Below are 13,364 nucleotides of genomic sequence, written 5' to 3' on the forward strand. Positions count from 1 at the left end.
TATAGGAGATATTCTGTCATTAGTTGGAGGAGGTTATCTAGCAAGCTTAGCAACTTTGGTCATTTGACTTTTTTTTGACTGCTGTTTTTTTATTTTATTTAACTAGGCAATTCAGTTAAGAGCAAATTATTATTATACGACCAAACCCTCCCCGAACGACGTTGGGCCAATTGTGCAGCGCCCTACGTGACTCCCGATCACGGCCAGTTGTGATACAGCCCTGGATCGAACCAAGGTCTGTAGGGACACATCTAGCACTGAGATGCAGTGCCTTGACCGCTGCGCCACTCTGGAGTTAAAAAGTTTCTGTGATTTGATGATGCTACAGCCTACTCGGGTGCGTCCTGAGCGCACTCTGCATTGAAATAGCCTACTGCTGAAATGTGCTGAATTAATTCAGGAACATGTCCTGGTTTTATGAACGGCCTGTTTCACAATTCACAACAATGTAACTAGTGATTAAAGATAATTACCCTATTATTACTAAATATCAGTTTAATTTGCTCTGGAATCTTTACATGGTGGCGCAGCCACGCTGACAAGGGTCGCAGAGCCCCTCTTATTTGAGGAGAACCCTGGCATAGTGACCATATTTTGGTTTTGAACCGCTTTAAATGGGGACTTCTGATTTTGCAGTATTTCTCGGGACTCTCTGGATAATATCTGAATTATTCCCGAATTATTCCCTCCATCCTCCTCCCTCCCTCCCTCCCTCCTACCCAGACCAATCCACTTCTCCCTCCATCCTCCTCCCTCCCTCCCTCCTCCCTCCCTCCCTCCCTCCTCCCTCCCTCCTACCCAGACCAGTCCACTTCTCCCTCCACCCCCTCCCTCCTACCCAGACCAGTCCACTTCTGCCTCCATCCTCTCCCCCTCCCTCCTACCCAGACCAGTCCACTTCTGCCTCCATCCCCCCCCCTCCTACCCAGACCAGTCCACTTCTCCCTCCACCCCCCACCCTCCCTCCTACCCAGACCAGTCCACTTCTCCCTCCATCCCCCTCCCTCCTACCCAGACCAGTCCACTTCTCCCTCCCCCTCCCTCCCTCCTACCCAGACCAGTCCACTTCTCCCTCCTCCCTCCCTCCTACCCAGACAAGTCCACTTCTCCCTCCATCCTCCCTCCCTCCCTCCCTCCCTCCCTCCCTCCCTCCCTCCCTCCCTCCCTCCCTCCCTCCCTCCCTCCCTCCCTCCCTCCCCCTCCCTCCCTCCCTCCCTCCTACCCAGACCAGTCCACTTCTCCCTCCTCCCTCCCTCCTACCCAGACCAGTCCACTTCTCCCTCCCTCCCTCCCTCCTCCCTCCCTCCAACCCAGACCAGTCCACTTCTCCCTCCTCCCTCCCTCCTACCCAGACCAGTCCACTTCTCCCTCCCTCCCTCCTCCCTCCCTCCTACCCAGACAAGTCCACTTCTCCCTCCATCCTCACCTTCTGCATCTCTGAGGGGGTGTTACGGGCGGCGCTATACTCATGCACCAGCGAGCGCACGTGGCAGTTGGCCCGGACGGCCGTGCTGTGGACCCGCTGCCAGCGGCCCTTCTCCAGCCGCTGGAACATCTTGCCCAGCTCCGTGCTGACCACCAGCGCCCGCCGCAGCAGCGTCTGCAGGTTGTCGCGGGCCACGTGGTCCCGCGTGGCCACGATGAGCTCACCCTGCGCATCCTCCTCCACGCCAATGGCCTTGGCCTGCAGAACACACATGCACTCCACCTCCGTCATGTGACGCAGGTCCTCCATCCAGCGCTGCACCGAGTCCACCTGGAGTGAGTGCATCCTGCTGCTCATACACACACACACACGTGCGTACAGATACACATATATACATACACACGATACAGCACACACACAGGCAAGATTAGTTTAGAGCATGTACTTTGGGTGGCCATGACAGGGATGGCAGCACTGAGACATATTTGTCACTTGTCCCAATATCGTTACTCTAATGAAACAAGCATACTGGAATATCCTCAAATGGGCCGATGCTGTTTGAATCCAGGTGTTTTTGTTTTTTATCTTTTAGCCTAACCATTACATTAACCAATCGCCTAACCATTGCATTAACCAATCGCCTAACCATTGCATTAACCAATCGCCTAACCATTGCATTAACCAATCGCGTAACCATTGCATTAACCAATCGCCTAACCATTGCATTAACCAATCGCCTAACCATTGCATTAACCAATCGCCTAACCATTGCATTAACCAATCGCCTAACCATTGCATTAACCAATCGCCTAACCATTGCATTAACCAATCGCCTAACCATTGCATTAACCAATCGCCTAACCATTGCATTAACCAATCGCCTAACCATTGCATTAACCAATCGCCTAACCATTGCATTAACCAATCGCTAGCATGCCTGAACCTAACCTTATCCTAACATGCGATTGCATTTACTGTAAACTAGGCTGTTGCGAATCTGAATTTCTTTATTGTTCTATTATGAGACCAAGTTGACCCTTAGATATCCCTACACAACGTCTAGTTCACTGCCCATGAAATGAGATCTCATCATTGCTACACTATCATTTAGTTGCTTTCCCCAACAGCAGCCCAGTTTTCAAATGAATTACCCAGGCATCTCAAAATCAATAGCGTGGGAGTGAGGTCAAGTACCCACCAATAACTGGTGGTGTTAGGAATCGTTAGTTAAAACCTATCATTTCACCATGTTGGAGAGACTGCATTATCCACTGGGTCGAACAGACCAAACACTTCTTTCTCTTCAGGGTAGCGGCAGGGTAGCCTAGTGGTTAGAGTGTTGGACTAGTCACTAGAAGGTTGCAAGTTAAAAAAACCCGAGCTGACAAGGTACAAATCTGTCGTTCTGCCCCTGAACAGGCAGTTAACCCACTGTTCCTAGGCCGTCATTGAAAATAAGAATTAGTTCTTAACTGACTTGCCTGGTTAAATAAAGGTAAAATAAAAAATAAATCAAATTGAACCTGATGAATATGGGCTTAAAGGAGGCTTCCTGTGAGGTTCCCTGGATGAGTGAAATGAACCCAGCGTTAAGGAGGCTGAGAGGTTGATCGCTACAACGCCCTCCTCTGCTTTGAGTTAACAAGGGGGTGGAGGTACACCAATCTATATTCTACACTAAACTCAGGCTATCTGACATGCATGGAAAATGCAGAGTCAACGGGTAGAACTAGATATTGCATCAGATGTAATATCTGCCTCCTGTGTTGACAGAGATCTCTAATAATACCTCGTTCTCACTTGGTCATAAACGGAAGCTTCATTATGTGTGACCTTTTAACAAACAATTTCCAATTTCTATAGTCAGAGCCTAATTCAGAGCTGAATTGCAGTAGGGACCATGGTAATGATGCTCTATTTGGCCATGATTTTTATTGACCCTTAGGAACACGTATCGAGTTTCAGCTTTTAACACAGACCTATGTAAACATCATTGTGCCATTAAGAAGGCACAATTCCAATCAAGAGTATTTTCAACATCAGCCAGCACTGAGGGTCTGTTTACTAAAGAAAGTAATCCATTGGTTTTATAAGGTCCCAAGTGGGGTGATATCTGATTTCCCCAGACTATTGTTTTAGGAGGACTGAAATGAAAATCATCCAAAGAGACATAACTGAATATATCTCCTTTGGAATATGGCTATTAGAATATGTACTGTTTGATATAGTTAATGGTTAAAACAACTATACACAACTATAGGCATTATCCATTTCTCTCTTGGTCTCTCGCTCCCATTCTCCCTATCATTCTCTCTCCCATTCTCTCTCTCTTTCTATCTCCTGTTCTCTCTCTTTCTCTCACTCTCAAGCATGCACACACGTGCGCACACACACACACACACACACACACACACACACACACACACACACACGTCAACAAAATAAATCAGAACTCTACTCCCGCACATTGAGAATCGACATCTCCACCATCCTGCCACTCTTCTCCTCAGTGCAGAGGTGGGATGACGTGGGGATGAGTAAGTCAGCTGTAAGCAGAGATTTCAGACGTCATCCATAATAAGGAGGATCGCCAGTTCAAATACCTATCCCTCAAACCCACTCAATTTGGAGAGGAAAGATGCTCTCAATTGTTTCCTAATGAACAGGGGTGGTACTCTCAAGGTCAAAGGTCACACTCTCAATAAGTATCATGTGATTGATTTCCTCCATTGGGAGAGACATGAGGAAAATAGGAGCTGCTCTTGAGGGAAATCAAGCAGCTCTCACTCGCTCAACTCAAAGCTGGGCCTTTTTTCCTCATGTGAACTTTTCATTTCTGTTGCACCTTGTCTCTCGGGCAAAAGTATAAATATAAAAGGTTTCCTTTGATGGTCCAGATAGAGCTGTGGATGCCAATAGTGACCCAGCTAATTAGCCCTGTAGAGCTGTGTGTATTTGTGTGCCCACCTGCTAATGGTTTGATGGTGCACCCGTCTTCATGACGCAGACACGACACAGCCATGGCAGCTGAAAACTGCAACCCAGCAGGTCACCCCAACAATCAGGTGAGCAGCACCCCACCTGGACCCCCCTCTCAACGGTGGGCACTAATTAGTCATGTGTCACAGGTGACGGGAGATTGGAAGGGTCAGGGGAATTAATTGCCCACCATTTGTATCACAAACCTCGCAGATACCCTAACAACATTTCACCAGCTGAACATGACTCATTTTTGCATAAAAACAAAACAAAAAATAAAACAGGAAAAACTCCACGTTTGGATGTGTAGTGCAATACTCGTGCCATGTTTATATCTAATGCTGTCAATGATCATCCTAAAGTTTGCTGAATGAAATGACTGTATATAATTCCTGCTACAATTTGTGATTATCATCATGTGATCTGAAGTTATTCTAAGGTTCAGTCAGGAAATGTGATCAATGAACAGTGTATTTGCTTAAAAACCCACAATGGCACAAAGACACAGTATAAGTCCAGAGGAACCAGGGAAAGTCACCTGGGGGGATCAGGGAGAGTCATTTAGACAGTGGATGGAGAGTAGACACACTCTAAGACACAGTGACTGAAATACAGAGCTGGAGAGATGGGGCCCCGTTGTAAGGCAGCTTCCGGAGCCTGGAAAACTATGGGTTGAGATACTTGAAAAGGGGCAGGATTCATGAAGGTTCATCCTCCCTATTATTCTATATAAACATCACTAAACCCTATTCCCACAGGATTACTATACAACTGTAATACTATTGGAACATTGGTTATGTAATTATTACCACAGCATGTCTGTTTTTCCAGAGGATGATTCAGACTGGATTAGATTTACCTAACTGCCCCCCCGGGTAATTATTTTTTTCTCTCTTTCAAAATGGACCGTTATGATGGAAGCCTGGAGGCTGTTCTAGGTGTGAAGATGTTTCATCTTGTTCAGGGGCAGAATTACAGATTTTTACCTTGTCAGCTCGGGGATTCAATCTTGCAACCTTTTGGTTACTAGTCCAACGCGCTAACCACTAGGCTACCTGCCTCCTCTACACTCTAACCACTAGGCTACCTGCCTCCTCTACACTCTAACCACTAGGCTACCTGCCACCTCTACACTCTAACCACTAGGCTACCTGCCACCTCTACACTCTAACCACTAGGCTACCTGCCACCTCTACACTCTAACCACTAGGCTACCTGCCACCTCTACACTCTAACCACTAGGCTACCTGCCACCTCTACACTCTAACCACTAGGCTACCTGCCACCTCTACACTCTAACCACTAGGCTACCTGCCACCTCTACACTCTAACCACTAGGCTACCTGCCTCCTATACACTCTAACCACTAGGCTACCTGCCACCTCTACACTCTAACCACTAGGCTACCTGCCACCTCTACACTCTAACCACTAGGCTACCTGCCACCTCTACACTCTAACCACTTGGCTACCTGCCTCCTCTACACTCTAACCACTAGGCTACCTGCCGCCTCTACACTCTAACCACTAGGCTACCTGCCACCTCTACACTCTAACCACTAGGCTACCTGCCACCTCTACACTCTACTCTCTCGGCTACCTGCCTCCTATACACTCTAACCACTAGGCTACCTGCCACCTCTACACTCTAACCACTAGGCTACCTGCCACCTCTACACTCTAACCACTAGGCTACCTGCCACCTGCCACCTCTACACTCTAACCACTAGGCTACCTGCCACCTCTACACTCTAACCACTAGGCTACCTGCCACCTCTACACTCTAACCACTAGGCTACCTGCCACCTCTACACTCTAACCACTAGGCTACCTGCCACCTGCCACCTCTACACTCTAACCACTAGGCTACCTGCCACCTCTACACTCTAACCACTAGGCCACCCTGCCACCTCTACACTCTAACCACTAGGCTACCTGCCACCTGCCACCTCTACACTCTAACCACTAGGCTACCTGCCACCTCTACACTCTAACCACTAGGCTACCTGCCCCCTCTACACTCTAACCACTAGGCTACCTGCCACGTCTACACTCTAACCACTAGGCTACCTGCCACCTCTACACTCTAACCACTAGGCTACCTGCCACCTCTACACTCTAACCACTAGGCTACCTGCCACCTCTACACTCTAACCACTAGGCTACCTGCCACCTCTACACTCTAACCACTAGGCTACCTGCCACCTCTACACTCTAACCACTAGACTACCCTGCCACCTCTACACTCTAACCACTAGGCTACCTGCCACCTCTACACTCTAACCACTAGGCTACCTGCCACCTCTACACTCTAACCACTAGACTACCCTGCCACCTCTACACTCTAACCACTAGGCTACCTGCCACCTCTACACTCTAACCACTAGGCTACCTGCCACCTCTACACTCTAACCACTAGGCTACCTGCCACCTCTACACTCTAACCACTAGGCTACCTGCCACCTCTACACTCTAACCACTAGGCTACCTGCCACCTCTACACTCTAACCACTAGGCTACCTGCCTCCTCTACACTCTAACCACTAGGCTACCTGCCTCCTCTACACTCTAACCACTAGGCTACCTGCCACCACTACACTCTAACCACTAGGCTACCTGCCACCACTACACTCTAACCACTAGGCTACCTGCCACCTCTACACTCTAACCACTAGGCTACCTGCCACCACTACACTCTAACCACTAGGCTACCTGCCACCTCTACACTCTAACCACTAGGCTACCTGCCACCTCTACACTCCTCTAACCACTAGGCTACCTGCCACCACTACACTCTAACCACTAGGCTACCTGCCACCTCTACACTCTAACCACTAGGCTACCTGCCACCACTACACTCTAACCACTAGGCTACCTGCCACCACTACACTCTAACCACTAGGCTACCTGCCACCTCTACACTCTAACCACTAGGCTACCTGCCACCTATACACTCTAACCACTAGGCTACCTGCCACCTCTACACTCTAACCACTAGGCTACCTGCCACCTCTACACTCTAACCACTAGGCTACCTGCCACCACTACACTCTAACCACTAGGCTACCTGCCACCACTACACTCTAACCACTAGGCTACCTGCCACCTCTACACTCTAACCACTAGGCTACCTGCCACCACTACACTCTAACCACTAGGCTACCTGCCACCTCTACACTCTAACCACTAGGCTACCTGCCACCTCTACACTCTAACCACTAGGCTACCTGACTGCAGGACTGTGCACCACAGCTGTTGTTTATGTATTTATTTCAATTGACTGATTTCCTGACATGAACTGTAACAGAGTCAAATATTTTCAATTGTTGCATGTTCCATTTATATTTTTGTTCAGTATAAATATTGAGATACCACAGAAGAACCACATTAAAAAATGACAGAGGAACGGCAGAGGAAAAGGATGTATTCCTATTGGGTTCAGAACATTAAATACACATGAAAAACATTACACCACGTTGGAAAACAGCCTTTGCCACAATAGCAGCGGTTTAGCTGGGAGGCTCCAGATGAATAATAAAGAAATGTCTGCCTGTCCTTTTCCCAAAGTTTCCTGTTTATATACAGTAAAGGAAGAGATGCTTAGGCCTATCCCAAGAGAGAGATAGAGATATGCCAGCGACATGCATTTCATTATGTTAGATGACTACTGCGTCTGCTATACTGATCTAGACTCGGAGAAGGAGGTTAGTTTGTTCATTTTCAATCAGAATATTTTGTACAAAGATACGGATTATATTGTTAGATTATAGGAGTAACTCTGGTAGACCCGAAACATTCTTCATCACCTCAAATTCAACTGTCAGTTGGAGTCAGTCGGAGCGCTGGTGCACACTGCCATAGGCTTGCAGTAGATACATCTTAATAACAGCCAAAACTTAACAAAACTTCACAAAAAGGTTCAAAACTTTATTAAGGTAATAGCAAAAGTAAGTTAAGCCGTTGTTTATGGGGAAAATAAGAACAGAAGAGCAATTGTAAAACAGGGGGGAAATGAAAATCTGTCGTTCTACCCTTGAACACCCACTGTTCCTAGGCTGTCGTTGAAAATAATAATTTGTTGTTAAACGGACTTGCCTAGTTAAAAAAGGTGGACCATCCCTTCCCAGCAAGCAAATTTCAATCTGACCCTAATAAAATGGGATTGAGAGGCCATTGTTTATAGGGAATAGCAGGCTATTATAGTTCAGTTGGAACTACATTTGGACAACGGAATGAAATATGGTTTAAACCTTGACAAAAGTTCTGAACAGCAATAGACCAGCAAAGGCAAGTGCCTACCCTACCTAACAAATGACAGAAATTACACTGATTTAGAACAGATCACCTTTTTGATGATTGACACACCCACACACCCTGTTGTTTTAGGTCTCCCCTGGTTGAGTTGGATTAATCTTGTTATCTTCTGGTCCGAGAGGAGACTGCTGGGTCGGTCGCAGGAGTGTCAGAGGAGGTGTCTGTTAACACCACAACGGTGGAGAGTCCAGACCACCGAGGCTCCACGCCTGCCTCCTCATCGCCCCTGGGACTGTGCCATTGACCTTCTGTCTGACGCAGCCCTCTCGAGAGGACACGTCTATCCCCTCTCCTGTGCGGAGACCGAGGCCATGGAGACCTACGTACAGGAGAGACTCCAGCAGGGTTTTGGGGACTGCGCCCCTGCATTGATTATCGAAACACGGAATAAAGACACCGTTAAGTTCAGCTATCCTTTACCCCTCATCCCAGCCATCATTGAACAAATGCATGGGGCGCAGTACTTCACGAAACTGGACTTGAGGAGCGCCTACAATCTGGTGCTCATTCGTGCAGGCTACGAATGGAAAACTACCTTTTCCACAACCACAGGCCACTACGAGTATCTCGTAATGCCTTTTGGCCTGTCTAATGCTTCTTCAGTCTTCCAGGCCTTTATTATCAAAGTGTTTTGGGACATGCTGGGACGGGGCGTAGTGGTTTATATAGACAACATTTTGGTCTATTCTGCTGACTGCGCCCAGCATGTCTCATTAGTCAGATCTGTGCTGGGAAGACTGTTGGAGCATGATCTACATGTTAAACAGGAGAAATGTTTGTTTTTCCAGCGGTCCTTGTCCTTTTTGGGCTACCTCATATACACAGAGGGAGTGGAGATTTAGGAGCAACGCGTCAGCGCAGTCAGGACATGGCCCACCTCCAACTCCGTGAATCTGGGGTTCGCCAACTATTTTCAGAGGGCCATCTGGGGCTTCAGCACGGTGTTCGGGCCTTATTCACCTCCCTACTGAGAGGATGTCCCCAGCGGCTTCATTGGATGGCGGAGGCGGAGAGGGTGCTCGAGACACTGGCAGCTAAGCATCGATCATCATGTCACCAGAATAAGACCCTCCATATTTATTGAAAGGAGCATCAAGATCATCACTGTGCACTTCCACCACTCTGTGAAGTTCATCATTTATTCAATCTGTAGCCTAATAAACGGCATGCTTTCCCATGTCAGGCCATCTTCTATCTGACATGTAGGCTACTTCACTGCATAAAAAGGTTGGATGGAAACCTGGCTAATGGGGCGGCAGGGTAGCCTAGTGGTTAGCTTTGGACTAGTAACCGAAAGGTTGCAAGTTCAAATCCCCGAGCTGACAAGGTACAAAATCTGTCGTTCTGTTCCTGAACAGGCAGTTAACTCACTGTTCCTTGGCTGTCATTGACAATAAGAATTTGTTCTTAAATGACTTGTCTAGTAAAATAAAATAAATAATGTCAAACCATTTTGACGATGCTGGAATTTTGGATGAATGTGCGCATGCCCACAGGAGACTTTTGAAGTAGCCTAATCAGATAAAACATTGTAACTGGTTGTGTTTATGCCACATGTAAAAAGTAATACATTTAAAAGTTAAATTATAAATATTTAGGCTATATTGAAGCGTTCTAGGTGTGCAAGGAATATCCGCTCAGATTGGAGAGAGCTCGGCTCAGAGCTAGGCTTTCCCGAATAACTGAGCCTGCTGGGAGAGAGCATATGTGACCACATTATTTTAGGACGACTTGGAAGAATGATAATCTGAAACAGACAGCGCATTCAGTATCAGAAGTAATTATCCAGCCAGACTGGCCTTCTACTGTGCCTTTCTAGACCTTATAAACTATCGAGTAGACCGACAACAGATCCAAATCGAATGAAACATTCAAATCACAGGGCTTTTACGCTGTTATTCAAATGACATTTTCACTGCAGCCTAGAGTAGAATGTTGCACTCACATAGGCTACTATAGTCTAGGGAGGATACTTGTATTGTCCCCAAACAAGATCAAAAAGGGGATTTTTGAGCTGTGTGTTAAATGTCTTCACTGTTCTTTCACAACCAATGATGCACCTGGCCTGTCCTCTGCCTATCAGCTATTCCTATTTGATCTTGTCGATTCATATTGAAAATGTATGCAGCTTTGAATGCTTTTGTATGTGTTACGATTGCTAGTTAGCCCATTGCAGATCTGGACAAACGGTCCACCTGCCGTTATCTTCACTATGAATGGTGGATATAGGCCAGGATAGGCTGGTAGACCAGTAGACTATATTGACCTGGATTGGATACCTGTGGTATAGTAAAAGTTAGCACATGGAAAACCATAGGGCATAAGGGATGTACCAAAACACCTTGATATAGGGGAGGAGCATGCAAGCTGAGGAGGAAATGTGGCCACGATGGTTTGGAATTACATAGTAAAACCTACTAAAGAATGAATGTCAACCACGGGAAATAAAAACACACTACTCTCCCCTTTGCCCCAATAAAAAACCACACAACCCTCTCCAAAGCAAAAAAAAATAAGTTTGACAACCCTCAGCTATTTTGGACCACTCCTCCCCCCAGTAAATTGCGATCTGGCTCTTAGATGGTAGGGTAAGTTTTTATATTATGTGTCACAAAATATAATGTATTTATACACCAGTCCAGTTTGTGGCGGTAATACAACATTGAATTGCGAACCTCCATAAATCCTCACTGAAGACGAATGTGTTGAAGGGTAAACATCTGAACAACTGACTGCCAATCTGTTTTATGTCACTTATATAAATAAGATGAAGCATATGTACAAAGTTTAGCTCCTTTTAAATTACATTTTGGGGGATTTAGAAGGTTTTCAATGGAGTGTGTTTTTAAAGAATTTAAGTGCACAGTGACGAGTCGCAAATCCTGACCAATCCAGAATTCTAAGTGAGGCTGTTTTCTCCTCTAGAAGCTTCAAAAGGAATCGTGAAGTAAGTCAAGTACTTTTGAATGTGAATTATAGCCTGCTGCACTTTAATAAGTGAGGTTTGCTGCATGCACTCCTCCTGAAGGAACACATGGGGGGGGGGAATGCCCTGCCCCAGGGCAGACATCAGACTTCCAGATGTTTCCTTCAGCATAGAGCAGACTGACAGCTGTAATGGGCTCTATATACTCCCCTCGCACACAGTAATCCTATGCACGCTAGCACACATAACGTCAACTCTCAGCACTTCTAATGTGACCAGCCCCAATGCTCCTCCGTCTTTTCCCCCTGTCCCGCTACAAAGTTTCTCCCTGCAGCCGGTTACTGAGTCTGAGGTGCTAAAGGAGCCCCTTAAACTTGACCCCCCAAAAAACATCTGGGTCAGATGGTTTAGATCCTTTCTTCTTTAAAGTTGCAGCACTTATCATCGCCAAGTCTGTCTCTGATCTGTCTGTCCTCTCTGGGGAGGTTCCCATTACTTGGAAGGCAAATACGTTGCGTCCTTTATTTAAAGGGGGAGATCAAGCTGATCCTAACTGTTAATTGGTCAATTTCTATTTTGCCCTGTTTATCTAAAGTCTTCAAAAGACTTGTCAATAATATTCTGGCTTTCTTGATGTCTATAGTATTTTCTCTGGTATGAAATCTGGTTATGGATGTGTCACTGCAACCTTGAAGGTCCAAAATGATGTCACCATTCCTCTTGATTCTAAGCAATGTTGTACTGCTATTTTTATTGACTCTGCCAAAGCTTTTGATATGGTTGGCCATTCCATTCTTGTGGGCCAGCTAAGAAGTATTGGTGTCGCTGAGGGGTCTTTGCTGCCTGTCACCAAGGGAGTACCCCAAGGCTCGATCCTAGGCCCCAGGCTCTTCTCAAATTACATCAACAACATAGCTCAGGCAGTAGGAAGCTCTCTCATCCATTTATATGAAGATGATACAGTCTTATACTCAGCTGACCCCTCTCCGGATTTTGTGTTAAAGGCTACAATAAAGCTTTCTTAGTGTCCAACATGCTTTCTCTGCCCTTATACTTGTTCTGAACATCTCCAAAACAAAGGTCATGTGGTTTGGTAAGAAGAATGCCCCTCACCCCACCGGTGTGATTACTTCCTCTGAGGGTTTAGAGCTGGAGGTAGTCACCCCATATAAGTACTTGGGAGTATGGCTATACGGTACACTGTCCTTCTCTCAGCACATATCAAAGTTGCAGGCTAAGGTTAAATCTAGACTTGATTTCCTCTATTGTAATCGCTCCTCTCTCAACCCAGCTACCAAACGAACCCTGATTCAGATGATCATCCTACCCAAGCTAGATTACGGAGACGTAATTTATAGATCGGCAGGTGAGGGTGCTCTCAAGCGGCTAGATGTTCTTTACCATTTGGTCATCAGATTTGCAACCAACGCTCCTTATAGGACAGATCACTGCACTCTATACACCTCTGTAAACTAGTCATCTCTGTATACCCAATGCAAGACCCACTGGTTGATGCTTATTTATTAAACCCTCTTAGGCCTCACTCCCCCTTAAAACCCTCTTAGGCCAAGACCCTCTAGATACCTACTGCAGCCCTCATCCTCCACATATAACACCTGTTCTGCCAGTCACATTGTGTTAAAGGTCCCCAATGCACACACCTCTCTGGGTCGCTCCTCTTTTTCAGTTTGCTGCAGCTAGCGATTGGAACGAGCTGTAA

The 13,364-nt window shown here is 46.5% G+C and overlaps 1 protein-coding gene across 38 annotated transcripts in view; it reads right to left on the reverse strand.

Annotated features, from left to right (window-relative positions):
- The window catches only part of LOC118377672 (protein inscuteable homolog), a 107,881-nt gene that overhangs the window by 31,015 nt on the left and 63,502 nt on the right, over nt 1–13,364 (reverse strand). For 3 of the 38 annotated variants that reach the window (XM_052480706.1, XM_052480708.1, XM_052480709.1), the window contains exon 3: nt 1,427–1,775. In XM_052480706.1, coding sequence (XP_052336666.1) covers nt 1,427–1,775 — 349 coding nt within the window. Of the gene's footprint in view, nt 1–1,426; nt 7,155–7,183; nt 7,632–13,364 lie in introns of those variants that run through there. The other 35 variants (XM_052480723.1, XM_052480741.1, XM_052480742.1 and 32 more) reach the window with 35 other exon arrangements.

This window comes from Oncorhynchus keta, chromosome 26, assembly GCF_023373465.1.
Source record: "Oncorhynchus keta strain PuntledgeMale-10-30-2019 chromosome 26, Oket_V2, whole genome shotgun sequence".
Taxonomy (NCBI): domain Eukaryota; kingdom Metazoa; phylum Chordata; class Actinopteri; order Salmoniformes; family Salmonidae; genus Oncorhynchus; species Oncorhynchus keta.